At 42.8% G+C, this 27,618-nt stretch overlaps 1 protein-coding gene across 1 annotated transcript in view; it reads left to right on the forward strand.

Annotated features, from left to right (window-relative positions):
* Window positions 1-27,618, forward strand: part of ADAM23 (ADAM metallopeptidase domain 23) — a 600,522-nt gene that overhangs the window by 53,500 nt on the left and 519,404 nt on the right. The window contains 1 exon segment of the mRNA XM_029606344.1: window positions 24,180-24,243. Coding sequence (XP_029462204.1) covers window positions 24,180-24,243 — 64 coding nt within the window.

Raw genomic sequence — 27,618 nt, forward strand, 5'->3', positions numbered from 1 at the left:
AACATACTAGCTGCCATCCGCCATCTTGAATTCCTCCCCCCCCCCCCCCCCCCCCCCCCCCCCCCAATCTTTTCCCAGTGAGTTTTAGTTTTCAAAGACAAACTTTATAAGTAACATTGATCTCTCTTGGGCTGCCACAAAAGATTGTTCTAAAATAGCTGAAATATTAATACTATTACTGGTAGACCGTAGACTGAACTACCTCCTCCCCTCTCCATATCAGCTATTACATTTTTATAAGGAAGATAGTAAGCCTTACTAAATGGAAATACTGCCTCAGGGGCAGAGAGTACTTTTAAAGAAATTCCCTAGGAGAAAATCCCAATATTTTTGGAAAGTTCAATAACTGAAGATGGAAAAATTCTCAGATTATTCCATCTTCTGATGAAGAACCGTTTTATCCTGTACAAATCTTAAGAGTTTACTGCTTTTAAATCTTTGACTCCTTTTTCCAAACACTGTACCCAGGTCTTAACTTCTCTAATTGAAGTATCTTGTAGTTGTATTACCCATCCACTCTCTTAAGTCAAGGAAATAAGGTTTCTAGAGTATTTCTGAATGGAAACATCCAGACTCACTAAGGCTTTCCAGATAGCAGCTTGACCAGCACCTGGACGGGATCTGCTGGATTGAATTCTCCAATCCCATTTGATATTCTTCTGGCTATTGCCAATACCTGTTCCTCCTTGATAGTCCCACTCTCCACTGATGCTTCTACAGCTGATATAGCTGTGACCAAACCACCAAAAGGCAAGAAAAGCAATATGACTCCTCATTTGCCTGGACAGATTCTTCCTCCTATGCCAAGGAAGAATCAGTCCAGAATCCTGCCACCTGAATACAGGTGGTCTGCTGTCAGGAAGACATTAGGAAGGGGTTGCAGCCCTACTTTTTTAAATTCTAGATCTGCTCATGTGTGCTGTATAAAATTCAATGTTTCTTTTTTCTGTGTATGCGCAAACTGAAAAACAGGACAATTGTGTACCCTTCTCTTCTTAAGCCTGACATAGGACAACTTCCTAAAAGAGAAAAAAGAGCCAGGACAGTCCTGTATAAAAGCAGGACATCTGACAATCCCAATTAATATACTATTTACTTTATAGGATTTTACTTCCATGGATGTTGCATCAAATTTACCTTTTGTTAATAATCTCTTAATATTGCTGGTCTGCCTGGCATGAAAAAATAGCTAGGATACTACTTTGTTGCCTACATTATTACTAAAAAGCCACGCACACTCTGCTCTAATTAGTACTGATAAGTCTCCTTATTGGCCAACCTCATATAAACATACTTGTTGTTAATGGTTCATCAACTACCAAGAGACACACAGCTTTCACTAATTAACTCAGCAGACATCCAATTTTTTTTTTCAAATGATTTAATCACCATGTTTTCTGAATGCCTGTTTTTATTTTGTTTGCTTTCAGTATGAACTGGTAAACAACTTTCTTCTTAGGCATGCCTTCTGAAAATCAGTGATGTGCTACATTTAACATCAATAAAAGGAGCAACAATCATGCTGTGTGCATTGGTTCAAACTCTGCAGGTACTTTTTACCTGCTAGGTATGCACTGTAAGGAAATTGCTAGAGTTTATTACCCAATATAAAAACCAAACATATGTCAAGTTCATTTGTGTGCAGGATCAAAACTCTTACACCTGTTGAGGTAGATTAGTTTTATTGTAGCAGCATAAGCATATAATGATTTATATATGAAAAATACTGTTTTGTTTTTTAATTTCTGGGTTAACAGAGCAAATTACTCATTACAAAAGTTAAGCAAACTCCTGTGTTTTACTGTAATATCAATTTACACTTTTTGCATGCAATACCAATTAAATTATCCCCAGCTGAAGTAGTAATTAAGTCTGTTTCTCTCACCCTTCCTCACATTCCTGGAGAATCAGGGATCCTGTCTTATCACAGACAGCAGATACTAGACAGAAAGACCTTCGGCAACAAATGACAGATTATTGCCAGTTGCTCAGCAGCACCCAGAATGCTTACAGAAGTCTCTGTAAGCTATGCAGACACAAATTGGGTGAAGGCGGATTGGCATGCCAGGGCTTAGGCAAAAACGATCATTAAGATCTCCACAGTTAATGGAGCAGGGCTGGGCCAAGCTTTTAACCAACTTAGCTAGAGCTTCATGAAAAGTCTTGAGTGCCAAGTTCACAGATAACAAGTTTGCATGAATGGCAGCAATACCTGAAGGCTGAAGCCTGACTTCAGTGCCGGGAAAAATAGTGGAAACTATTCTAAAGATCAAAATCACAGAGCATATAGAAAGACATGGTTTAATGGAACACAGTCAGCATGGATTTACCCAAGGCAAGTTTTGACTCACAAATCTGTTTCATTGTTTTGACAAGGTTAATAAACATGTGGATAAAGGTGAGCCAGTAGATGTAGTGTATTTGGTTTTTCAGAAGGCGTTAGACAAAGTCCCTCATGAGAGGCTTCTTAGGAAACTAAAATGTAATGGGATAGGAGGTGGTGTCCTTTCATAGATTATAAACTGGTTAAAAGTCAGGAAACAGAGAGAAAGATTAAATGGTCAATTTTCTCAGTGGAAAAGGGTAACAGTGGAGTGCCTCAGGGATCTGTACTTGGACCGGTGCTTTTCAGTATATTTATAAATGATCTGGAAAGGAATACGACAAGTGAGGTAATCAAATTTGCAGATGATACAAAATTATTCAGAGTAGTTAAATTACAAGTGGATTATGATAAATTGCAGGAGGACCTTGCGAGACTGGAAGATTGGACATCCAAATGGCAGATGAAATTTCATGTGGACAAGTGCAAGGTGATGCATATAGGGAAAAATAATCCATTCTGTAGTTATACGATGTTAGGTTCCATATTAGGAGCTACCACCCAGGAAAAAGATCTAGGCGTCATAGTAGATAATACATGGAAATCGTTGGTTCAGTGTGCTGCAGGAGTCAAAAAAGCAAACAGAATGTTAGGAATTATTAGAAAGGGAATGGTGAATAAAATGAAAAATGTCTTAATGCCTCTGTATCGCTCCATGGTGAGACCACATCTTGAGTACTGTGTACAATTCTGGTCGCCGCATCTCAAAGATATAGTTGCGATGGAGAAGATACAGAGAAGGGCGACCAAAATGATAACGGGGATGGAACAGCGCCCCTATGAGGAAAGGCTAAAGAGGTTAGGGCTGTTCAGCTTGGAGAAGAGACGGCCGAGGGGGGATATGATAGAGGTCTTTAAAATCATGAGAGGTCTAGAACAGGTAAATGTGAATCGGTTATTTACTCTTTTGGATAATAGGACTAAGGGGCTCTCCATTAAGTTGGCAAGTAGCACATTTAAAACTAATCAGAGAAAATTATTTTTCACTCTATGCACACTTGAGCTCTGGAATTTGTTGCCAGAGGATGTGGTTAGTGCATTTAGTGTAGCTGGGTTTAAAAAAAGGTTTGGATAAGTTCTTGGAGGAGAAGTCTATTAACTGCTTTTAATCAAGTTGACTTAGAGAATAGCCATTGCTATTATTGGCAGCAGTAGCATGGGATCTACTTAGTGTTTTGGTACTTGCCAGGTACTTGAGCCTGGATTGACCACTGTAGGAAACAGGATGCTGGGCTTGATGGACCCTTGGTCTGACTCAGTATGGCAATTTTTTATGTTCTTATGCCCTGAAATCTATAAAGTCCAAAGTATTTTTCTCTGATTAGGATGTCAAACATATGCATAGGGTCAAAAATTGATCATGACTGAATATTACTGCAATCCAATAGCGTAGGATTAATAGGCTTCTGATATAACAATTTTTGCTGGTATGTACATGCATATTCTCACAAAGATGATGAGCTGCATCAGGAAACATTTGTCAAACAATGCTTAATTCAAAAGTCTGTCAAGACCATGGCTTAGCAAGTTTTATGTCTGCCAAATACGCTAAACTATAATGTGAAGACAGATGCTTGATAGGAAGAACAATAGCAGCTTCTCCTCTTCTGAGTAGTTTCCCATAGGCATTAAAACAGCAGGAGCCATCACCTGGCTAGGCTTCTATTTTTGTATGGCTAAGACCTTCAGACTCTGGTTCAGCTGTGAACTCCTTGTGTGGGTGGCAGCACCACTAATTGAAGCAAAACTACACAGGTGGTGTCTCTTTAATTGCCCCTGGTAAAATTACCCACAGATAGTGCCAGCTTATTTTTCTAGTAATTTTTCCAGGCAAAACAAAGTGCATAGTTTTGAAAAGCCAAAATCATGGCTAATCTAATGTTTGAGTACTTGCCAGGTACATGTGACTTGGATTGGCCACTGTTGGAAACAGAATACTAGGCTTGATGGACCCTTGGTCTGACCCAGTATGGCATTACTTATGTTCTTATGGCATTATTGCCTCCCACCATCAAGCCCTGCGTGCAGGAATGCCTCTGCAGTATGCAGGTAAAAGTATGCATGGTTAGTGCAGTTAGTGTAGTTGTGTTTAAAAAAAGAATTGGATAAGTTCTTGGAGGAGAAGTCCATTACCTGCTGTTAATTAAGTTGATTTACAAATTAGCCACTGCTATTACTAGCAACAGTAACATGGGATAGACTTAGTTTTTGGGTACTTGCCAGGTTCTCATGGCCTGGATTGGCCTCTGTTGGAAACAGGATGCTGGGCTTGATGGACCCTTGGTCTGACCCAGTATGGCACATTCTTATGTCCTCTGGACAGTGTACTGCATGCTATACAGCAGGGGTTTCCAACCTCTTGGGGAGAATGGAGCCCTTTCCAACCTTCAAAAGTTTTGCAGACCACCATATGCTTTTTTTTATTTTTTATATTACATTACATATTTAGGCTTTCTAGAATTCAAATACAGACGTAAAGTATAAGGGTTTCTACACAATATTAATTAGACCAGCAGCCCGAAACCTATAGTCTGCAGGCAAGTGTACATTTTGGTGGCCTGCCATTTTTTCAGTGTTTGCAGTAGGGATCTGGCCCATGGAGTGTAATATTTGTTTTGTCTATGCACAGCAGCAGCAACAACAAGGCTGGTGAGATTCCCAGGCCTACCAATCAAAATAAAACACAAAAGATGTGCGATGTGGATGAATGAGGGAGGGGCTCTTTTGCCTATCCCATCAGCCCACAGGATACATCACAGAGCCCTAGAATTGTTGGCTGTGATAAAGTTACTGGTGTGTGTTGGTTGCCTATGGAATCTGACTTTTGAAACCAGAAGAAGTCCGAGCACACAGCTGAGAACTGGGGCATATTACAACCTCAGCTCCGCAGGTACAGGCTGTGGCAGTTCACAGAGACAGGCCACCACAACTAATCTGCAGCAGGGATAAGAGGGAAGGAAAAATAACAGGGGAGTGTAAAATGACAGATGTGGCGAGTATGGAGAATTTGAAAATCACCATAAAAGGATTCCCTGCCCAACATGCTCAGGCTTTTTAAATGAAGAGTAAATCAGCAAAGGGATTTTGTAGTACTAACTTGCCATTGAAGCACAAGATATATTGCAGGGGAGAACTCAGTAACCCTCAATCTTGAGGGAGTATTGAGAAGGAAAGATTTTGCTGCTAGCTGAAGAGGATAGTTGAATATTGCTTTGGGAAATTTTAGGACTTAAAAAGTTTGGGGAGAGGTGAAATAGTGAGGTATATTCTTTAGTGTGAGTGCCTGAAAAAAAAAGCTAGCATAAGATAGGTAATTCTAGTGGCTCTCTATCCCTCCTTCCCACCCAAACTCACTTTGATTTATAGGCAAGAGACAATTTCACATTAAAAATCAATCAGCATTTAATAAAAAACTAAGGATTACCCCAGCCCTTATCAAAAGTTTAATTATCTCCTTACAGGTCATTACCAGATTAACAGTGAGTACACTATATACATTTAACAGATTCTAATTTTCTCATCCCTACTTCCTTAAAAAGCTAAACCTAACAAAGAACTAACAATATTAAGATAAAAGCAGGAGTCTAGCACCGAGATGGGAACCTTCCATTCTTTTGCACCGAGTGTCACATGAACATTTTTTTACCAGCTTGTGAGAGGTTGTGTGTGTGCGCACCTGGTGCAAAGAATTCCTGGCTCTCAGAGAACAAGTCCAATCTCTGGAGGCTAGAGTGGCAGACCTGGAGGAGCTGAGCCAGACAAAGAGGTATATAGAGGAGACCTTCAGGGCCATAGTAGACAAGTCCCAATTCCAGTCTGGCAACCCTGGTGCTACCTTGGAGGAAGAAAGTCATTGGTCAGAGAGTATCACCCTGGTATAGCAGGATATGATCCTATAGCAAAGACCTGCTCTACGATGAGTCTCTCAGGGCTATTGCCCAGGAGGGAAGGTTTAGGTCTGTCATAGCTGGTGAATCGATTATTAGAAATGTAGAGAGCTGGGTGGCTGGTGGACATGATGATCACTTGGTAACTTGCCTGCCTGGTGAGAAGGTAGTGCATCTCACGTATCGCCTAGATTGGATTTTAGACAGTGCTGGGGAGGAACCAGCTGTCATGGTATAAGTAGGCACCTAAGACACAGGATAGTTTGGGAGGGAGGTTCTGGAGCCCAAATTTATGCTTTCAGGTAGAAAGTTGAAATCCAGAACCTCCAGGATAGCAATCTCTGAAATGCTACCTGTTCCACACGCAGGTCCTCAGAGGCAATAGGAATCGGATGATGAAAACAAGCCCTTTATTAAAATGCCCGACTCTGGCCGAGTTTCGCTCTTTTGCACAGAGCTGCCTCAGGGGCAATTAATTGAACCTGGACTTGGGTATGTCAACATTGATGATATTGCATTGATATTCAGCGTCGTCGAACAGTGTTCCAGCTAATACGTATTCAATTCATTGAATATTATTGACTTCACTGCTGGTATCACATGGCAATGCTATGTGTACAAGAAAAAGCTCTTCTGAATTTATACGAACTCAACGACGCTGAATATCAATGCGATATCATCAGTGTTGACATACCCAAGTCCTGGTTCAATTAATTGCCCCTGAGGCAGCTCTGTGCAAAAGAGCGAAACTCGGCCAGAGTCTGGCATTTTAATAAAGGGCTTGTTTTCATCATCCGATTCCTATTGTCTTCACTGTTACACAGCCTACTGGATCGGCTACCGCTTTGCTTTTTGGGTCAGTCCCCAGAGGCAGGCAGAGCTCTGGAGTTTCAATGCATGGATGAGACAATGGTGCAGAGAAGAGGGATTCAGTTGTGAAAGGAAGTGGTCAGTCTTTTGGGGATGGGGTAGTCTTTTCCAAAAGGACAGGCTACACATTAACCTGGGTGCAGCCAAACTGCTGGCATTAACCTTTAAAAAGGTGAAAGAGCAGCTTTTAAACTAGAACAAGGGGAAAGCCGACAGTTACTCAGCAGTGCAAGGTTTGGAGGGAGGTATCTTCAAAGGATTCTAATGAAACAGGAGAGTTAGGGTATCCCAACAGAGAAGTTCCAATAAAAGCAAAGATAATCCATGTGTTTATAAATAAATCACCTGGTTAAAAAGATTACAAATTATTCCTGTCAACTGATAAGCAGGTTGCTAATACAAACAAAAAGCATACTTTGAAATGTCTGTATACCAATGGCAGAAGTCTAAGAAGTAAGATGGAAGAGTTAGAGTGTATAGCACTGAATGAAGAGTTAGATATAATTGGCATCTCAGAGACCAGGAGGAAGAAGGATAACCAATGGGACAGTGCCATACCAGGGTACAAATTATAACACATTAATAGGGAGAAACAACTTCGGGGTGGGGGGACACACACACAATGTTTAGGATGGCATAGACTCCAACAGGATAAAGTTCTGAGAAGAGACTAAATGCACAATAGATTATTTATGGGTAGAATTCCCATGTATATTGGGTAAGAGTATATTGATAGGGATAAACTACTATCCACCTGGCCAAAATAATCAGATGGATGATGAAATGTGAAGAGAAATTATCAATTTGGCAGAACAGTAATAATGGAAGATTTCAATTACCCCAATATTGACTGGATAAATATAACATCAGGCATGCTAGAGAGGAAGAGTTCCTTGATGGAATAAGACTGCTTCATGGAGCAACTGGCTTAGGAAACTAAAAGAGAGGGAGCCATTTTAGATCTAATTCTTAGTAGCATGCAGGATTTGGTGTGAGGGGTAATGATGGTGGAGCCACTTAGCAATAATGGTTATAACATGATCAAGTTTGACTTAATGACTGGAAACAGGATAATATGTAAATCTGCAGCTCTAGTACTAAACTTTCAAAAGGGAGACGAACAAAACAAGGAAAATAATTATAAAAAACTGAAAGGTGCAGCAAAAAAGGTTAAGAGTGTACAAAAGGTATGGACATTGTTTAAAAATACCATTTTAGAAGTGCAGTCCAAATGTATTCCGCACATTAAAAAAGGTTGAAGGAAGGCCAAACAACTGCCGGTATGCTTAAAAGGTGAGGTAAAAAAGGCTATTTTAGCCAAAAGAACTTCCTTCAAAAATTGGAAGAATGATCCATCTGAAGAAAATAGGAAAAAGCATATGCATTGGCAAGTTAAATGAAAAACACAGATAAGACTCCTAAGATAGAATTTGAAAAGAAGCTGGCCGTAGAGGCAAAAACTCATAATAAAAATGTTTTAAAATATATTCAAAGCAGGAAGCCTGTGAGGAAAATAATTGGACTGTTAGATGATCAAGGGATTAAAAGAGCAGTTAGGAAAAATGAGGTTATCACGGAAAGACTAAACAAAATCTTTGCTTCATTGTTTACTAATAAGGATGTTGGGGAGATACTAGTTCCGGAAATTGTGTTCAAGGATGATAAATCAGATGAATTGAACCAAATCAGGGTTACCCTGGAAGATGTAGTAGGCCATATTGACAAACTGAAGAATAGCAAATTGATCGGACCAGACAGTATAAACCCCAGGGTTCTGAAAGAACTAAAAAATGAAATTTCAGATTTATAACTGGTAATTTGTAACCTATCATTAACATTGGCTATTATAGACTGTAGGATGGACAATGTAACTCTGATATTTAAAAAGGAATCCAGGGGTGATCCAGGAAACTACAGACCAGTGAGCCCAACTTCAGTGCTGGGAAAAATCATAGAAATTATTCTAAAGATCAAAAATCTCAGAAAATATAGAAAGACATGATTTAATGGGACACAGACAGCATGGATTTACCCAAAGGAAGCTTTGCCTTATAAATCTGCTACATTTTTCTGAAGCGGTTAATAAATATGTGAATATAGCTGAGCTAGTAGCTTTAGTGTATTTGGATTTTCAGAATGCGTTTCACAAAGTCCACCATGAGAGACTCCTAAGAAAATTAAAAAGTCATGGGATAAGAGGCAATGTCTTTTTGTGGATTATGAACTTTTGCTAAAAGATTGGAAACAGAGTAGGATTAAATGGCCAGTTATGTAAGTGAAGAAAGGTAAACAGTGGTGCCTCAGGGAACTGTATTTGGACCGGTATATAACATATTTATAAATGATCTGGAAAGGGGAACGATGAGTAAGATGATCAAATTTGCAGATGATAAAATTTACAGGTATTAAATTAAAAGCAAAATGAGATAAATTGCAGGAGGACCTTGCAAGACTGTAAGACTGGCCATCCAAATGGCAGATGAAATTTAATATGGACAAGTGCAAAGTAATGCACATAGTATATAGTAAAGACGGCAGAAAAAGACCAATATGGTCCATCCAGTCTGCCCAGCAAGCTTCCCAAGGTAGTAACTGCCACTCCGTGCAGGTTACCCCCACGTGTCTGTGAAGGATAGAAACTATCGCTCCATGCAGGTTACCCCACATTTCTGTTAAGGGTAGTAACTGTTGCTCCGTGCAGGGTTATCCCCAAGCTTTTTCATTCATTCCCATTCTCTAGCCTTAAGGGATCCACAGTGTTTATCCCACGCCTCTTTGAAATCCTTCACAGTTTTAGTCTTCACCACTTCCTCCAGAAGGGCATTCCAGGCCTCCACCACACTCTCCGTGAAGAAATAGTTCCTGACATTGGTTCTAAGTCCACCCTGGAATTTCAAATTGTGACCCCTAGTTCTACTAAATTGTTTCCAATGGAAAAGGTTTTTTGACAACCATGGATCATTAAAACCTTTCAAGTATCTAAAGGTTTGTATCATATCACCCCTGCTCCTCCTCTCCTCCACGATATACATATTCAGGTTCTTCAACCTCTCCTCAGTCATTCGATGGAGACCACCCACCATTTTGGTCACTATCACCCCAAGGTCTCTCTCCTGCTCCGTGCACATCAGCCCTTCACCCCCCAACACATACAGTTCTTTCGGATTACTACACCCCAGATGCATAACTCTGCACTTCTTGGCACTGAATCCCAGTTGCCATATCTTCGACCACTCTTCCAGCTTCCTTAAATCGCATTCTCTCTACTCTTTCCGGTGTGTCCACTCTGTTGCGGATCTTAGTATTAACTGCAAATAGACAAACGTTACCTTCTATCCCTTCCGCAAGGTTGCTCACAAAGATGTTTAACAGAACCGGTCCCAACACCGATCCCTGTGGCACTCCACTTAACACTGTTTTCTCTTTAAAGCAGATTCCATTTACCATCACACGCTGCAACCAGTTTGTAATCCACGACTCCACCTTGGCGCTCACTCCCAAGCTTCTCATTTTATTCATAAGAACATGACATACTGACTCAGACTAAGGGTCCATCAAGCCCAGCATCCTGTTTCCAACAGTGATCAATCCAGGCTACAAGTACCTGGCAAGTACCCAAATACTAAGTCTATCCCATGCTACTGATGCTAGTAATAGCAGTGGCTATTTTCTAAGTCAACTTGATTAAAGGCAGGTAATGGACTTCTCCTCCAAGAACTTATCCAAACTTTTTTTTTTTTATCCCAACTGCACTAACCACATCCCCTGGCAACAAATTCTAGAGTTTAAAAGTGCGTTGAGTGAAAGAACTTTCTCCGATTAGTTTTAAATGTGCTACATGCTAACCTCTTGTCCTTTCATGGATTGCAAACTGGCTAAAAGACAGGAAACAGAGAGTAGGATTAAATGGACAATTTTCTCAGTGGAAGGGAGTGGACAGTGGAGTGCCTCGGGGATCTGTATTGGGACCCTTACTTTTCAATATATTTATAAATGATCTGGAAAGAAAAGAAATACGACGAGTGAGATAATCAAATTTGCAGATGACACAACATTGTTCAGAGTAGTTAAATCACAAGCAGATTGTGATAAATTGCGGGAAGACCTTGTGAGACTGGAAAATTGGGCATCCAAATGGCAGATGAAATTTAATGTGGATAAGTGCAAGGTGATGCATATAGGGAAAAATAACCCATGCTATAATTACACAATGTTGGGTTCCATATTAGGTGCTACAACCCAAGAAAGAGAATTAGGCGTCATAGTGGATAACACATTGAAATCGTCGGTTCAGTGTGCTGCGGCAGTCAAAAAAGCAAACAGAATGTTGGGAATTATTAGAAAGGGAATGGTGAATAAAACGGAAAATATCATAATGCCTCTGTATCGCTCCATGGTGAGACCGCACCTTGAATACTGTGTACAATTCTGGTCGCCGCATCTCAAAAAAGATATAATTGCAATGGAGAAGGTACAGAGAAGGGGCTACCAAAATGATAGGGGGAATGGAACAGCTCCCCTATGAGGAAAGACTGAAGAGGTTGGGACTTTTCAGCTTGGAGAGGAGACGGCTGAGGGGGGATGTTTAAAATCATGAGAGGTCTAGAATGGGTAGATGTGAGTCGGTTATTTACTCTTTTGGATGGTGGAAAGACTGGGGGGCACTCCATGAGGTTGGTATGGGGCACATTTGGAACTAATCGGAGAGGGTTCTTTTTTACTCGGCGCACAGTTGAACTCTGGAGTTTGTTGCCAGAGGATGTGGTTAGTGCGGTTGGTGTAGCTATGTTTAGAAGGGGATTGGATGGATTCTTGGAGGAGAAGTCCATTGCCTGCTATTGGGTTCACTTAGAGAATGGCCACTGCTGTTAGCAATGGTAACATGGAATAGACTTAGTTTTTGGGTACTTGCCAGGTTCTTATGGCCTGGATTGGCCACTGTTGGAAACAGGATGCTGGGCTTGATGGACCCTTGGTCTGACCCAGTATGGCATTTTCTTATGTTCTTATGTTCCGTCTATTATCCGAAAGAGTAAATAACTGATTCACATTTACCCATTCTAGACCTCTCATGATTTTAAACACCTCTATCGTATCCCCCCTCAGCCATCTCTTCTCCAAGCTGAACAGTCCTAATCTCTTTAGTCTTTCCTCTTAGGGGAGCTGGTCCATCCCATTTATCATTTTGGTCGCCCTTCTCCATTGCAACTATATCTTTTTTGAGATGCGGCAACCAAAATTGTACACAGTATTCAAGGTGCGGTCTCACCATGGAGTGATATAGAGACATTATGACATTTTCTATTTTATTTACCATTCCCTTCCTAATAATTCCTAACATTGTTTGCTTTTTTGACTGCCGCAGCACACTGAGCCGATGATTTCAATGTATTATCCACTATGACGCCTAGATCTCTTTCCTGGGTGGTAGCTCCTAATATGGAACCTAACCGTGCAACTATAGCATGGGTTATTTTTCCCTATATGCATCACCTTTCACTTATCCACATTAAATTTCATCTGCCATTTGGATGCCCAATTTTCCAGTCTCACAAGGTCCTCCTGCAATTTATCACTATCTGCTTGTGCTTTAACTACTCTGAATAATTTTGTATCATCTGCAAATTTGATTACCTCACTCGTCGTATTCCTTTCCAGTACAGATCTCTGAGGCACTCCACTGAGAAAATTGTCCATCTAATCCTACTCTCTGTTTTCTGTCTTTTAACTAGTTCGTAATCCACGAAAAGACATCACCACCTATCCCATGACTTTTTACTTTTCCTAGAAGCCTCTCATGAAGAACTTTGTCAAATGCCTTCTGAAAATCCAAATACACTACATCTACTGGTTCACCTTTATCTACATGTTTATTAACCCCTTCAAAACATGAAGTAGATTTGTGAGGCAAGACTTGCCTTGGGGAAAAGCCATACTGACTTTGTTCCATTAAACCATGCCTTTCTATATGTTCTGTGATTTTGATGTTTAGAACACTTTCCACTATTTTTCCTGGCACTGACGTCAGGCTAACTGGTCTGTAGTTTCCAGGTTTGCCGCTGGAACCCTTTTTAAATATTGGGGTTACATTAGCCACCCTCCATTCTTTAGGTACAATGGATGATTTTAATGATAGCTTACAAATTTTTACTAATAGCTTGAAGAAATCCCAGACACACCTCAACACATCATTGACCCAGCACGCATCCATCTGTTCGTATCTAGTCCGGTACCAGTCGAGAAGATGGTAGTCCCCTGCAGGGTCTATGAGAAGGTCTTTCGGTGGGCCCACAACTCTCGAGTCGCTGGGCATCCCGGTTGTGCTTGAATTCTCAGCTGCCTCCAATACTTTTACTGGTGGCCCAACATTGTCCAGGACGCATGGGGCCTATGTGAACTCCTGCTACACAAGCGCTCAACAGAAGATCCTGGTGGATGGCCGTGGGGGCTTCTGCAACCTTTACCCATTCCCAAAGCGCCCTGGGTCCATCCATCCATGGATTTGTAGTGGATCTCCCCAAGTCCAGTGGCCATACTGCGATCTGGGTAATCATGGATCGTTTTACCAATATGGCCCGCTTTGTTCCACTTCCTGCTCTGCCATCTGCTCTCGAGCTTGCCTGCCTCTTCTTCGTACATGTCTTCAGGCTACACGGGCTTCCTCAATACATCACCTCTAACCGCAGACCTGAGTTCGTAGCCCAGTATTGGTGGGCCCTCTGCCAGACGTTCGGAGTGAATCTATGACTGACCACCCCCAGGCTAATGACCGAGCAGACCGTACCAACCGTTCCCTGAAGACCTTCCTAAGGGCGTACTCCAACGAACAACAGGACAACTGGTCCCAATTCCTGCCATGGGTAGGATTCTCTCACAATTCCCACATTTGTGAGTCCACCGGTGCCTCACCATTCTCCATCATCTATGGCCGGTAACCCCAGCCATCTCTGCCAGTGCGACTGTCCGTTTCCTCTCCAGCTGCCCAAGCCACAGCAGAGCTTCTGCATGCTGTATGGTCCCGCACCTCGAAGATGCTCCAAGAATCTACCAATCATGCTAAGAGAACGGCTGATGCTCATCGCAGGCCGGCACCTGTGTTTCAACCTGGAGATAAAGTGTGGTTAAACACACACCACATACGCCTGAAACTGCCCTCTCAGCGCCTAGCTCCAAAGTTTATTGGCCCGTTCCCTGTCACCAGACACATTGGACCAGTATTGTACCAACTCCGTCTCCCTCCTTCCTTGAAGATCCACAACACATTTCATGTATCACTACTCAAGCACCTGATGCTGTCATGGCCCTCACACAAAGCTCCCGAATCTCCTCCACTTGCCATGGACCCGGACCCCACCTACCAGGTACGTGAAGTCCTTTATGTCCGGAAGAGAGGCCGCAAGTTGGAATACCTCCTCTCCTAGGAGGGTAACGGCCCCGAAGAAAATTCTTGGGAACCATCTGCCAATACCCTGGATAAAGAACTACTGAGGCAGTTCCATGCCAGTCGCACCTGCAAGCCCAGACCTCCAGGAGGGGGCCGTAAGGGGAGGGTAATATTATAATCTCTGGCCGCAGGCCGGCAACCCCTACCTCCTGGCGCTGGGCCTCGACCTTGGTCTCTCTCTCCTCAGCCGTGGCAAGCAGCCTCCGTCACGGTCCTGCTGCTCTCGGGCCTTCCAGCACGATCAGGGCAGCCCCCTGCCATCTCCTGTGGCCACCGCTGCATGGAACACACCTCCGCTGCCATCTTCCTTGGCCCCTGCCCCTATGTGTGCATGTGCGCCTCCATTGGGGATTTAAAGGGGTCGTGGCGGGAAAAGCTCCCGCGGCCCCTAGTGAATGACGTCTGCGGCTGTGAGTATATAAGGCAAGCTCTGGCAGTCAGAGCTTGCCTTGGCACCAGGTCTCCTCGCTCGATCCTGGCGTTGTTCTTGAGTTACTGTCTGTTCCTGAAGTTCCAGTTCCTGCTCCGTTCCTGCATTCCAGTTCCTGTTCCAGTTCCTGTTCCTCGGTACTTGGACTGCTCTTTGGCTTCTGCCCCGGCTTGCTCCTGACCTAGTCTTCTGCCGCCTGCCTCCGACCTCTGGACCGAACTGACTTTGAGACCCGCTGCCCAGCTCGTACTCTTTTCCTGAGCTGCCGCCATCCTCCAGTGCTTCTCCGGGATCCCTGCTATCTACCTGGTCCGCCTGGCCATGTGCCACGGGATCCATGCAGAGGTCCACCTAAGACCAGCCGGCCCTGGCACCCAAGGGCTCAACCTGCGGGGAGCAAGGGCTGGTAGTGGTGAAGCTCCAGCTGGCCTCTGCTTCCTTGTCTTGCCTAGCCTCCCGACGGTGAGGACCTTTGGAGGGGGTCCCCCTCCACAGGTAGCGCCAACACCATCTCGGGTCAAGGGTCCATGCCTGCAACAGAAGGTTAGGCAGGGGTATAAGGAACTGGGGAAGCCCTTCTCCCGTAGTCGTTCGTGGCCTTTTAAAAATCCCCCCCCCTCCCCCGCGCGCACGGAGAAGGCCATCTGCCTGCTCATGTGCGTGCGGATATTGTATTTTATAACATTTGCGTGCCATAAAATAGCAGTGTACACGTATGCGTGCTGGGAACTGCGCATGCGGGTCTTAAAATCGACCCCAAAGATTCTACTGTGCATTTAATCTCTTGCAGGATCTTCATCCTGTTGGATTCTATGCCATCCCGAACATAAAGAACACCCTGGTATAGTACTGTCCCTTTGGTTATCCTCCTTTCACCAGGTCTCTGAGATGCCAGTTATGTCTACCTTTTCATTCAGTGCTACACACTCAAACTCTCCCATTTTACTTCTTAGAATTCTGGCATTGGTATACAGACATTTAAAAGTATGGTTTTTTTTTTTTTTTTTAAATTAACAACCAGCTTTTCAGTTGACAGGGATAATTTGGAATCTTTTAACTCAGGTGGTTCATTACTTATAGGCACGTGGACTGCCTTTGGTTTTTATTGGAACCTCTCTGCTGGGATGCCCTAACTCTCCTGTTTTGTTAGTATCCTTCGAAGAATACCGCCTTCCAAATCATGTGCTGCTGAGTGACTGTCTGCTTTTTCCCTTGTTCTAGTTTAAAAGCTTGTCTATCACCTTTTTAAAGGTTAATGCCAGCAGCCTGTTTCCTCCCTGGGGTAGAGCCCATCTTTTCAGAAAAGACTTCCTCTTTCCAAAATGTCACCCAGTTCCTTACAAAACTGAATCCCTCTTCCCTGCACCATTGTCTTATCTGCGCCTGGAACATGGAGAAATTCAGGGAATGCTAACCTGGAGGTTTTTGATTTCAGCTTTCTATCTAAAAGCCTAAATTTGGTTTCCAGAACCTCCATCACTTACCTTCCTATGGGGCCGATGCAATAAATTTGCATAGAAAGCGGGCGCTGAACAGTCAGCGTCCGCTTTCTTAACGTGCCCCAGGCACCCCCAAAGGGGGAACACTATGCAATATTTAAATTAGGGGTTGCTAACACGACTCCAATCTGTTATCCTAACTTGGCCATCTGCCTGTTAGGAAAACCGCCAGGGGTTCAGGAAATGGATGCTTGTCTGTTTCCTGCACCCGACTGGATGCACTCGTCTGTTTCCTGCACCCGACTTTCAAGCAATTTTTTTTAAAACTTTTTTTTTAATAAAATTTCTTTAAGCATTTAAAACAAGTACAGAAAAGCATTTTTTCTGCTTTTCTGTACTTGTTTTAAATGTGCTCAGCTATTAACGCCTGCTCCAGGCAGGCACTAATTGCTAAGCGCTAAATGTGCCTCTTAGACGTACATATATATATATTTTTTTTGCATCTGGAATGAATGCTAACAGTCTCTATCACATGCATTTGTATGTGATTAGCGCTATTAGACTCACTCTGCATGCGACGCGCGTTAAATAGGGGCTAATCCTCTTATTGCATTAGGGGATTCATTAATGCCTATTCAACCCGCGTCTGAATGCGGGTTATACAGTACGCTTGGTTGAGCGCACTGTATTGTATTGGCCCCATTGTGCTCATATGTACCATAACAGCAGCTACTCCCCAGCACTTAATAAATAATAACTGTCTAAAATCCTATCTAGGTGATGCATTAGGTTCACACCTTCACACCAGGCAGGCAAGTTACCAGCCTCGACGCATTCTCGCCCGACGCACTCATCGAAGTTGGCGCTGAAGCGGAAACTCAGTGCGTCGACCTCTAAGACGACGCATTATTTGATGCATGCGCCAACGCAGTTGACGACGCCTTTGAGTCAAAAAGCCTCGCTACCGACGCACCAATCCTCGAAGACACAGGAGACTGCTCCGTCGCAGGGATCCACGACGCAGCCGACGCATCTACCGAAGCCGGGCTCGGCTTTGACCACACCATCGACGCACCCTCTTCTCCTGCCTGCAAAGAAGGCGTCAAGGGACAGTGCGTAGCGGAACCCAGGGTCCAAGACTCACAAACCCCCACAAACTTCAGAAGAGCATGTCCCCCCTTATCTCTGGGACTGGAATCACCGGACTACTTGTCCACATCTGAAGGGGAAGGGGTTCCATTACTGACGTCCTGCTCCCCCTTGCCCTCTTCTTCTTCCCTCTGAGTATTCTCGGATTTATCCTCGGCTTCCCATTGCCATTCCAAAGGAGAGTCACTTCAGGAACCACTCAAGATAAAGAAGGTTGCCAGAGGTAACACGTACACCTCAATGTCAAGGGGAGACACCCTGACTCGGACATCCTCTTAGTGGCGGTGCCCACTAAATGTCTGTCTTCATCGAGCAAACTTCCTATGCCTCCTCAGACAAAAGAAGCTTTCTTCAACCTCTCCCAAGCTTTATCAGGCTTTTTTGACATCAGGCAGTCTTCCTTCCAGTTTCCTGCATCTACCCCCAGTAGTGCGGTGGTGTCCCCACAGCCGTCAGTGCATACGTCTCCAGTGCGCCAGAGGTCCCCTTCACCTCAGATTCCGTCACCGGATCCAGCCCAGGTACCACGATCGCGGGACCCTCTGCCTCAGTTGGTGTCTGCAGATATTCAGCCTACCTCTCCAGACTCTTCCACTGGATATCCTTCCGACCCGGTGGAGGAACCCGCAGAACCGTATTCCCCACTGGAAGATCTCACATATCCCAAATCTTTGGAAAAAATGGGCAAGGTCCTAAATCTTCCTATTCAGAAGGTACAGGATCCCAGGGCGGACCCCCTTGACTTATTGAAGATCTTCGACCTTACAGCAGAACCGATAGGGCTACCGGCACACATGGTGCTGGATACGGTACTAGAAAAGACCTGGGAGAGACCCCCTTTATGCTCCCCGCAGTTTCTAGGAAAATTGACTTAAAATATAAGATGCAGAAATCTCCTTATTACACCCCCCCCACAACTACCGCATGCATCTCTAGTCGTTGAGTCAGCAATGACAAAGGCAAAGAAGTCCAGACTACATTGTGCGACACCCCCCCCCCCTCCTGGGGAGGGACCTATGATCTTTAGATCAGTTCGCCAAACGTGCCTTCCAAGTGACCATGCTAGCTGCCCACATCAATCACCATCAGTTTTTACCTAATACAGTACCTGTTTGAATGCATACAACGGCTCAAAGATGATCCACAGTTCATGACCCCAACCAACTAAGGTCTGCATCCACTGCAAGACATTGAGGAAGGCATACGTCACCTGTTACGCACAGTGTACGAGGGATTCGAGACTTCCTTCCGAGTGTCTGCAGCCGTGATGACAGCACGATGAGTGGCATGGCTCAGGGCAAGTACCATCAAGGAGGATGTACATGACAAACTGGCCAACTTGCCCTGTATAGGCGACAACTTATTCGGTTTGCGACTACAAGAAACTGTGGCTCAGCTCAAGGAGCAATCGGTGGCGATACAGTCCCTCACCACTCCCCGATCTTACCCTTCATCGCGCAGGTACTATGCCCCACCCAGGAGGCAACCCTTCCAACATAGAGCATACCGACCTTATGCCTCGTACCGACCGCTGCCATATCAACCTCAACCCCGTCAACAAACCCAACAAAACCAAAACTGCAGGGGCCGTCCATGGGCGCAACGTCCTCAAAACCAACAGCCTACGACTTCCACGAAACCAAATTCGTCTTTTTAGGGATACCCTTGCCACCATCACAACAGGTATTTGCGGGGGGACATAACATCCCACATCCAGCAATGGGAACACATCACATCGGATCAATGGGTCCTGAACATTGTTCGCGGGGGATACAGAATTCTATTCCCATGCCTCCCACCCCTCCCTCACCTAACATCCAGAGGGACCAGGTCCAACCTTACCCTGTTGGAAGGGGAGGTGAGTTCCTTATTGAAGCAAAAAGCAATTTGCCGCCTCCCTCCGTCCAACCAGAATACGTGTTTCTACTCCCCCTACTCCCCCTACTTCCTCATACCCAAGAAGTCCGGGAATCTCCGTCCAATCTTGGACTTCTGAGACCTCAACAAATTCATAGTCAAAGAGAAATTCAAGATGATATCTCTCAAATCCATTTTATCTCTGATCCAACCCAAAGCTTGGATGTGCTCCATAGATCTCAAGGATGCATACACGCATATTCCAATGCATCCTTCCTCCTGGCAATACCTGTCTTTCCAAATCAACAGCCAGCACTTTCAATACAAGGTACTTCCCTTTGGTCTATCAACAGCACCCAGAGTGTTCACCAAGTGCATGGCAGTGGTGGTGGAATGCCTCCGTCAATGGGGGATCATCATTTTTCCCTACCTAGATGTCTGGCTCATAGTGGCATCAACACCTTCACGAGACAATAGATTGCCTCAATCAATTGGGACTAGTAGTTAAAATTACCAGAATCCCAACTACAGCCCACTCAAAAGATCCAATTCATAGGAGCCTCTCTGGACACAACAAAACAAAGGGTCTTCCTGCCACAGGACAGACGACAAACCATGTGCCTGCTCTTCCGGCACCTACAAAACCACCAGGTTGCCGTCCGCCCACAAGGTGTTAACAGTCTTGGGACATATGGCAACATCGATTCATGCGGTGTCCAACACAAGATTACACATACGGAACATCCAGTGGGACCTCAAACGACAATGGAAGCAGCATTCCCCAACCGCTAATCTGGAAATATTCTTAACAGCCATGACCACTGAACTGGATTGGTGGTTACAAAGACAGACACTAAGCAAAGGTGCTCCATTCACACTGTTGCCACACAATGCAGTCCTCACCACCGACGCCTCCCGCAAAGGCTGGGGGGCTCATCTCAACCAACTCCAGACACAAGGCCACTGGCCAGGCAGGAACAGTCCTATCAAATCAATCGTCTAGAGCTATGAGCGATACGTTACACGCTACGAACCTTCGTCACCCATCTCCAAGGGCACCGCGTCATGGTCTACACGGACAATCAAGTGGCCATGTTTTACATCAACAAGCAAGGAGGGTCGGGGTTCATGGATCCTTTGCTGGGAAGCCCTCACCATCTTACTATGGGCCAACCATCATTTGATTCACTTGCAGGCAACATACCTACCAGGAATAGCCAACACTCAAGCGGACAAGTTGAGTGGGGTTTTTTCCTCCACATGAATGGTCCCTTCATCCAGACGTAGTGGAGTCGATTCTTTCCACAAGTGGGGATGGCCAACAATAGACCTATTCACCACCGAATCTTAACAGGAAGGTAACTCGATTTTGCTCCATATGGCCAAGCCCACACACAGAAGCCCAGGATGCTTTTCTCCTCCCATGGACGGAACCACTAATGTATGCGTTTCCTCAGATTCCACTGATCACACGAACACTACAAAAATGTATGCTAGATGCTTGCAAGTGATATTGGTAGCGCCAGCCTGGCCTCGTCAACCATGATACATGCACCTCCTTCAACTGTCCGCAGAAACACCGTTTCGTTTACCACATCGCGATGATCTTCTGTCACAGGAACAAGGAACCCTCCTTCACCCGCTACACTCCCCCCTACATCTAACAGCTTGGAGGTTGAACGGATCCTTCTCTCAGAACAAGGGTTTTTTTTATCACAGTACAAGATGTGATACTGGCCTCCAGGAAACCATCCACGAGACGTAATTATCAATTCAAATGGAAACGGTATGCAACATGGTGCGGGTCCAAAGGAATTGATCCGCTCACATGTGCACCGGATCAGTTACTGGATTACCTGCACACCTTATACCTCACTGGACTGGCTACTGCGTCGGTCCGAGTTCACCTTAGTGCAATCGCTGCTTTCCACAGGCTACATGATGGTCAACCCATTTCCATTCATCCGATGGTTTCTCGATTCGTCCGGGGGTTTAACGCATCTTCGACCCCCGGTCTCTAAGCCTCCAGTACCCTGGAATCTAACACCTAGTTCTGGAGCAACTGATGGCACCACCATTTGAACCAATGGACTCTGCACATATCAAATATCTTACCTGGAGGTGGTCTTTCCTAACAGTTATTACGTCGGCTCACCGAGTGAGTGAATTACAGGCATTAGTACACTATAGCCTGTACCTCCAATTTTATCATCATAAAGTACTACTACGGACTCATCCGTCGTTCCTACCGAAGGTGGTATCCCCAATTTCATATTAACCAATCAATTGAACTACCCATGTTTTGTCCCAAACCACATCACAATGAATGAGAGAAGCTTCTACACACTCTAGATTGCAAAGAGAGCATTGGCTTACTACAAACAGCGAACCCATTCGTCTACCAGGGTGTTGTCGCAAACTCTTTGTATCTTTCAATCCGAATGCTCCAGGTCTTCCTGTAGCTAAATGTACCATCTCTAGCTGGATTTCTCAATGCATTACAATTCTGCTATGACAAAAGGCAGTCTAAAATGTCTTCTCGCCTCACAGCGCATCAAACACGCGCAGTAGTGGCAACTTCTTTAGCCTCATCTCAAACAGTTCCACCTTTTTACATTTGTAAAGCGGCCACATGGGCATCACTTCATACGTTCACTTCCCATTACTGCTTGGACCAGCAAACAGCGGATGATGCAAGATTGGGAAGGACACTTTTACAGTCGTTAGCCACTGATTCAACTAAGTCGACTGGCACTTAGCTTCATCACGCTCTACTCATACCAGAACTAATACTCTACATCAGCGTAATGGGGAGTTTAGGACTCCCATGACAGCATGGCTAATTCAGCCCTGCTATCGACGGGAAAAAGCAAGTTTGCTTACCGTAAACGGTATTTTCGTAGATAGCAGGATGAATTAGCCATGCTGACCCATCCACCTCCCTGACCAGTCGACATTTCGTCTTAACGACCACGCTTGCTTTATCACAAACTGAGGAGAGTAGATTCCAGCGCAGGAAACCACGCGCAGCCTTAGAGCAAAGCTCTGACATCACTTTGACGCTCCACCTCCTGGGCCTGATAGAGTTCCCATGACAGCATGGCTAATTCATCCTGCTATCTACGGAAACACCGTTTATGGTAAGCAAACTTGCTTTTCTTTATTGATTATTACATTTCCTTATGACGTCCCTTAAGGAGCTCAGAGCCAATCTGTCTTGATCTCCTCATGGATCCAGAGTTTATTGAATGAAAAATTTACCTTTCCTTTTGCAAAAGATTTTTTTGTATTTTCTTATGGTAATTGAATTCTAAATGGTTATAGAAATGCACAAATGTACAGTAAGTCTTGATCAATACTACTGTGACAGTCTTCAAACTTGTGCTAATTCAGCCCCTTTGCCTGTATGCTACCATATGTACACCATATTTGTTACTTAAGTAACCTAATTCTGTACTGTACTTTTTCTAAATTTTTCTGTATCTTTCTTAAAGCAGAAAATAGTCTGCAGAGAGATGGTTTTCCAGTACATATATTCAGGTGTGGTTGCTCTAGGAGTGACTGTACAATTCAGAACTGAAAATGTAACAATCTGCATGCTGTTGAGAGGTGTGAAATTTAGCAGAGTATATTTTGCTGCAAAATTTTGGGTATAGACTCAGTGTACAACTAGTCACCAAGCTACTTGTATTGGCTTTTTGGAGATTCTTGGATGTAGCAGGCTAGAAATTGTTTTAAATACAATTTTCAATTTTAAGGTTTTGTTTTTTTTTAAATCTAGTTTCCATTTTTCATTGATGCATTTTTTGCCCCTGCTAGATTTAGGTTAGATGGACTCCCTGACTGCAAATCCCAAGGAGTTGTTAATTCAGACTTGAATATGTGGAACTGGAATTAAAATATTAGAATGTTCTCTCTGAGCCTTTAGGAACTGGAGTTAGGCATCTATTCTAATATTTAGGAGAAAAAAAGTCTGTTCTATAAGAACTTTATCCCATTTTGATTTGGTTATGGCAAAATTACTGGATGAATGGAGTCTGGCACCTGCACATATCTTCTGGCAGTGGATCACTTCATTGTTATAAAGAATGTGGTTTGCCACTAATTTTATATTCTTATAAACCAAATAAAGCAAACCAAATGGAAACACAATCAGAATAATTCTTGATATGATTATGTTCTTCACTTGGAGTACATGAGCTTGTTTTTGTTAAACAATAGTACATCTTTTGTTTTATCCTTGGTATATTGGCCTTGGAGTCTCCTCACTTTCAAGACTAGGATTTCTTCGTGCTCTTTGCATGTGTACAGTGATCATATTTTCTTTTTGGAAATTGTTTATCTTATGCTTAATTTCACAATAGCTTTAGGAGTGTTAAAGCTAGAATATATTAAATCCAGTTGTTGATTATAACATCTCAGCCCTCTTCTCCCCTTTCCTGCTCTATCCCTCACCTGGTTCCTTGTATCTGTTAGGATGGTCAAATTAGCTAAGTAAATTCTACGTGCAATGTACTTATTTATTATTATTACTTAGATGTTTTTAAGAGAAAACTAGTAAACTTGAGTATAAGCATATATTGATGAATTACATCTGGAGTGAGAAAAATTCCTGTTGACAAACAGCAGCTTGAACCCAGCAGTTATGCCTGTTTATATTTATATTTTTCTTTTGTTCTACAAAATACATGAATGTTAAAAATCTCTCTGTTCCTTGCAGTGACTTGCTATCATCAGACTATGTAGAGATTCACTATGAAAAGGGGAAACCACACTTAAATAAGGTAAGAGGTTATATATATGAGAGGAAAGAGCTTTCCCACTTATCAAAATAAATCTTTAAAATAACATTGGCCTTATTTTTTAGGATAATGAATATAGGGAGCAGGGCAATAACAAATATGTTTTGCATGATTTATATTTCCTTGGTTATCAGAAAGGGCAGGATGTCTTGTTTTTTTTTCAGTGGGCTAACAGTGATAAAAAGTAAAGAAGTCCATATACAGAAAGCTGGTGAATGGTTAAAGTTAACCAGGATAACTTTATTCGCATATTCAGCGGAATACAACCAGTTATGTGTTCCATTGAATATACAGTAGGTGGATAAAATCCAAGTTACCTGTATAGGTTTAGGGCTGTTCTCTGGCATTTTACCAGGCACTTTACCTGGATAACACTGAATATTGGTGTTATCCGGCTAACTTATTTGAGTAAGATGGCCTCGTCCTGGAATACCTCCTATTTATCAGTAAGTTTTATCCAGCTAAAACCTTAAGCCATATTAAGTCTGAGGCGATCAGAATGGAGGGATTTTTGAATCCCATGTCTTGTCCAGTTAAGTCCTGAACTTAGCTAGTCAAAACTGTTTCAATATGGACCTCAAAAATCCTGGCTGGGCATGGGAGAGATGGGAATCCTTTATTTGTTAATCAGAAACTGTAGAGGAAGTAAGAACATCAATAATCCAGAACATATTGATCCACTTTATAAAGAGAGATTTTAGATTAATCATCACCTGATGTATTTCGGTACCTGTAGGGTTGTTTTCAAAAGGAAGTTGCAGAGCTACAAACAAAACACATTAAGGTGTGCTTCAAAACCCAAAAATGGCCAAAAGGATTGCTGCAGAAACTGGATCACTTCAGTTTTAACCCTGAGGGGCATTATTACTTTTTTTTCATACAGTGTTTTTTTTATCTAGTGCTTTATGGATACAACATAAAATTATTACCATCAATCATAGCACAGTTGTGTTCATTTTAGGTATCTTAGAAGGATTAAAGCTGTGAACCATCCTGGTTTCTGAACCTGTGAATGGCGGGTTTATTTCAGTGTGACAATGCTTCCCCTTAACTGTTATGATATCACTCAGTTGCATGAACATAAGAAATCACATTTCTAGGAAAAAGTAAATAAAGGAAAAATTGTTTGACAGAATTGGAAGTTTAGTTAGAGGGGAGCTTTTAGAGTGAGCTATATTTAAAAAGATGGAATGAGGAAAAATTATCAAAGGGTTTTAGAAAATTTAATAAACTGCTTTGAGCTGAACCTTGGTTCAAAGAAGGTGGTCTATAAGAGCAACATAACATAGGTGGCACCTACTGCAAATGGAGCAGGAGGTATGGGATTTCTTGCACATTGTAATGTATTGCTGAGGTTAAATTGCGATTCATCTCTTTAGGAATACATAAGTGAATCACCTTGATTCTCAGTTTAGTTTCTCCTTTTGACATTTTTTATTTGTAGTTTTTTTTTTTTTTATTTTATAAAGTGTGTTTTTTTTAAGTCATTGAAATTAAAGCTCTGTAGTTAAAATAAATAAATTAGGTAATATTGGGTAATAATGTGGAATATACAGAAAGCAAGAAAAAAAAAGTTTTTTATTTACACAGATTGGAAGAATTGCTAAGTAAACAATCTGTGTAAATAAAACATGCAATTTTTTTTCTTGCTTTTTGTATATTCCACACCAACTTGAATTTGTCAGTAAAGGTGAGATCAGAACCACAGACAAAATGTAACCCTAATATTGTTCAAAGTCATAGTATAATAATACATAATAGTCACAGTAATGCTAAAATGTAAACTCTTACTTACCCTGAGTGTACCTCTTAAGTGAAAAATGTTTTACTTGTGTTAGTGTACTATTTTTCGTTTGCAAAGGTAAGCATAAACATGTGAATGGAAGTACAAGAAATGATTAATACAAGTCACAAACATACCTGTTGTGACAGGGCTCACTGCCCCAAAGAGTATGTTTTCTCTGACGTCATTATTTGATTGGACATAGCATTTCACAGTATATGCGGAACCAGGTTCTTGGTTGCTGTTTAGTGTACACTTGTAAACGGAGCTGCCAAGTGATCCATTTTCTGAAGGGAGGCTTTGGGCCAGTCCTGTTTTTTAAATTTTGCATCAGAGTGCATTGTGGTAATGGTAGTGCTTTTGTTTGAAATTGGCACTGTTGATATCTCTTCTACATACAGAAAACAATTTTAGCATTTTTTAAATTAAAAATTTCAGACATATGTGGTTTTTATTTTTTATGGTTTTTTTATTTATTTATTTATTTTTTTTTTAGAGTGAATGTAAATGTTGAGAGAAATAATGTCCTTAGTTTAAGTGATATGCTATCCCAGTGCTGAAAGATTCATCTGTTTAGGTTTGTGATGTTCCTACTATAGTACTTTTCACACTTAAGAGGCAAAAATGACTGGGGAGAAAATGATCTATGTGCTTTTGGAGGTAGACTGTGATTAGGCATGAGAAAAGTGGATGCTGGAAGGAACTAAGTGGGGATCTTATATACTCTTTGAGTGTCAGGATCAACGTTTCTTGCACCTGCAGAAAATATTCAGAATTATAATCTTCTCCCTCTTGACTTATCAATGGCTGCTCTGGCAAACGCTCTTTCCATTGGCAGAAAAGGCAAACTGTCCCTCTGGTGGCAATGACCACCCCCCTCTCTTTGCTCCTGCCCAGCATCCCCCTTTATCCCTACTCACTCCTTGCTCTGCATCCTCCTCTTTCTCCCCTCCACTTCTTGTCCAGCAGCATCCCTCTGCCCAGTGGCAGCATCTCACTTTTGCTTTCCCAGCTACTTGTTAAGCAACAGAAGCCCCCTTTCCCACACTAATCCACTGTTCAGCAGCATCTCCCTCTTTCTCTCTCTCCCAACTTCCTGTCAGCAGCCCCTCCTCTCTTCCTCCTTTCTCTCTCTCTCCTACACTCCTCAGGCCATCATGCTATAAATCTTTGTGCAGAGGCAATAGCTGCAGAAACTTGAAGTAAAATAAGTATGGGGCCATGAGCCGTCATACATTGCAGAAATCTTGAAAACCTGACTGGCTGGGGTGTCCTCCAGGACAGGTTTGGATACCACTGTCCTAGGTCCTACAGTCTGGTGCCTTCCCCCCCCTCCCCCCATTAAGTTTAGCCCATTGGCCCCACCAGAGATATTAATAAACTCAACAATCATCATACCTTACCATCTGTCTTCTCATAACAATCCTGTGAAATCACATAATTGGACATCCTACTTTTAAATGTAAAACTTTAGTGTATGTGTGTCTCTCTCTCTCTCTATATCTATCTATCTATAATCTCTCTCTATATCTATCTACCATGTTTCCCCGAAAATAAGACAGTGTCTTATATTA

This window comes from Rhinatrema bivittatum, chromosome 6 (assembly GCF_901001135.1).
Source record: "Rhinatrema bivittatum chromosome 6, aRhiBiv1.1, whole genome shotgun sequence".
Classification (NCBI taxonomy): Eukaryota; Metazoa; Chordata; class Amphibia; order Gymnophiona; family Rhinatrematidae; genus Rhinatrema; species Rhinatrema bivittatum.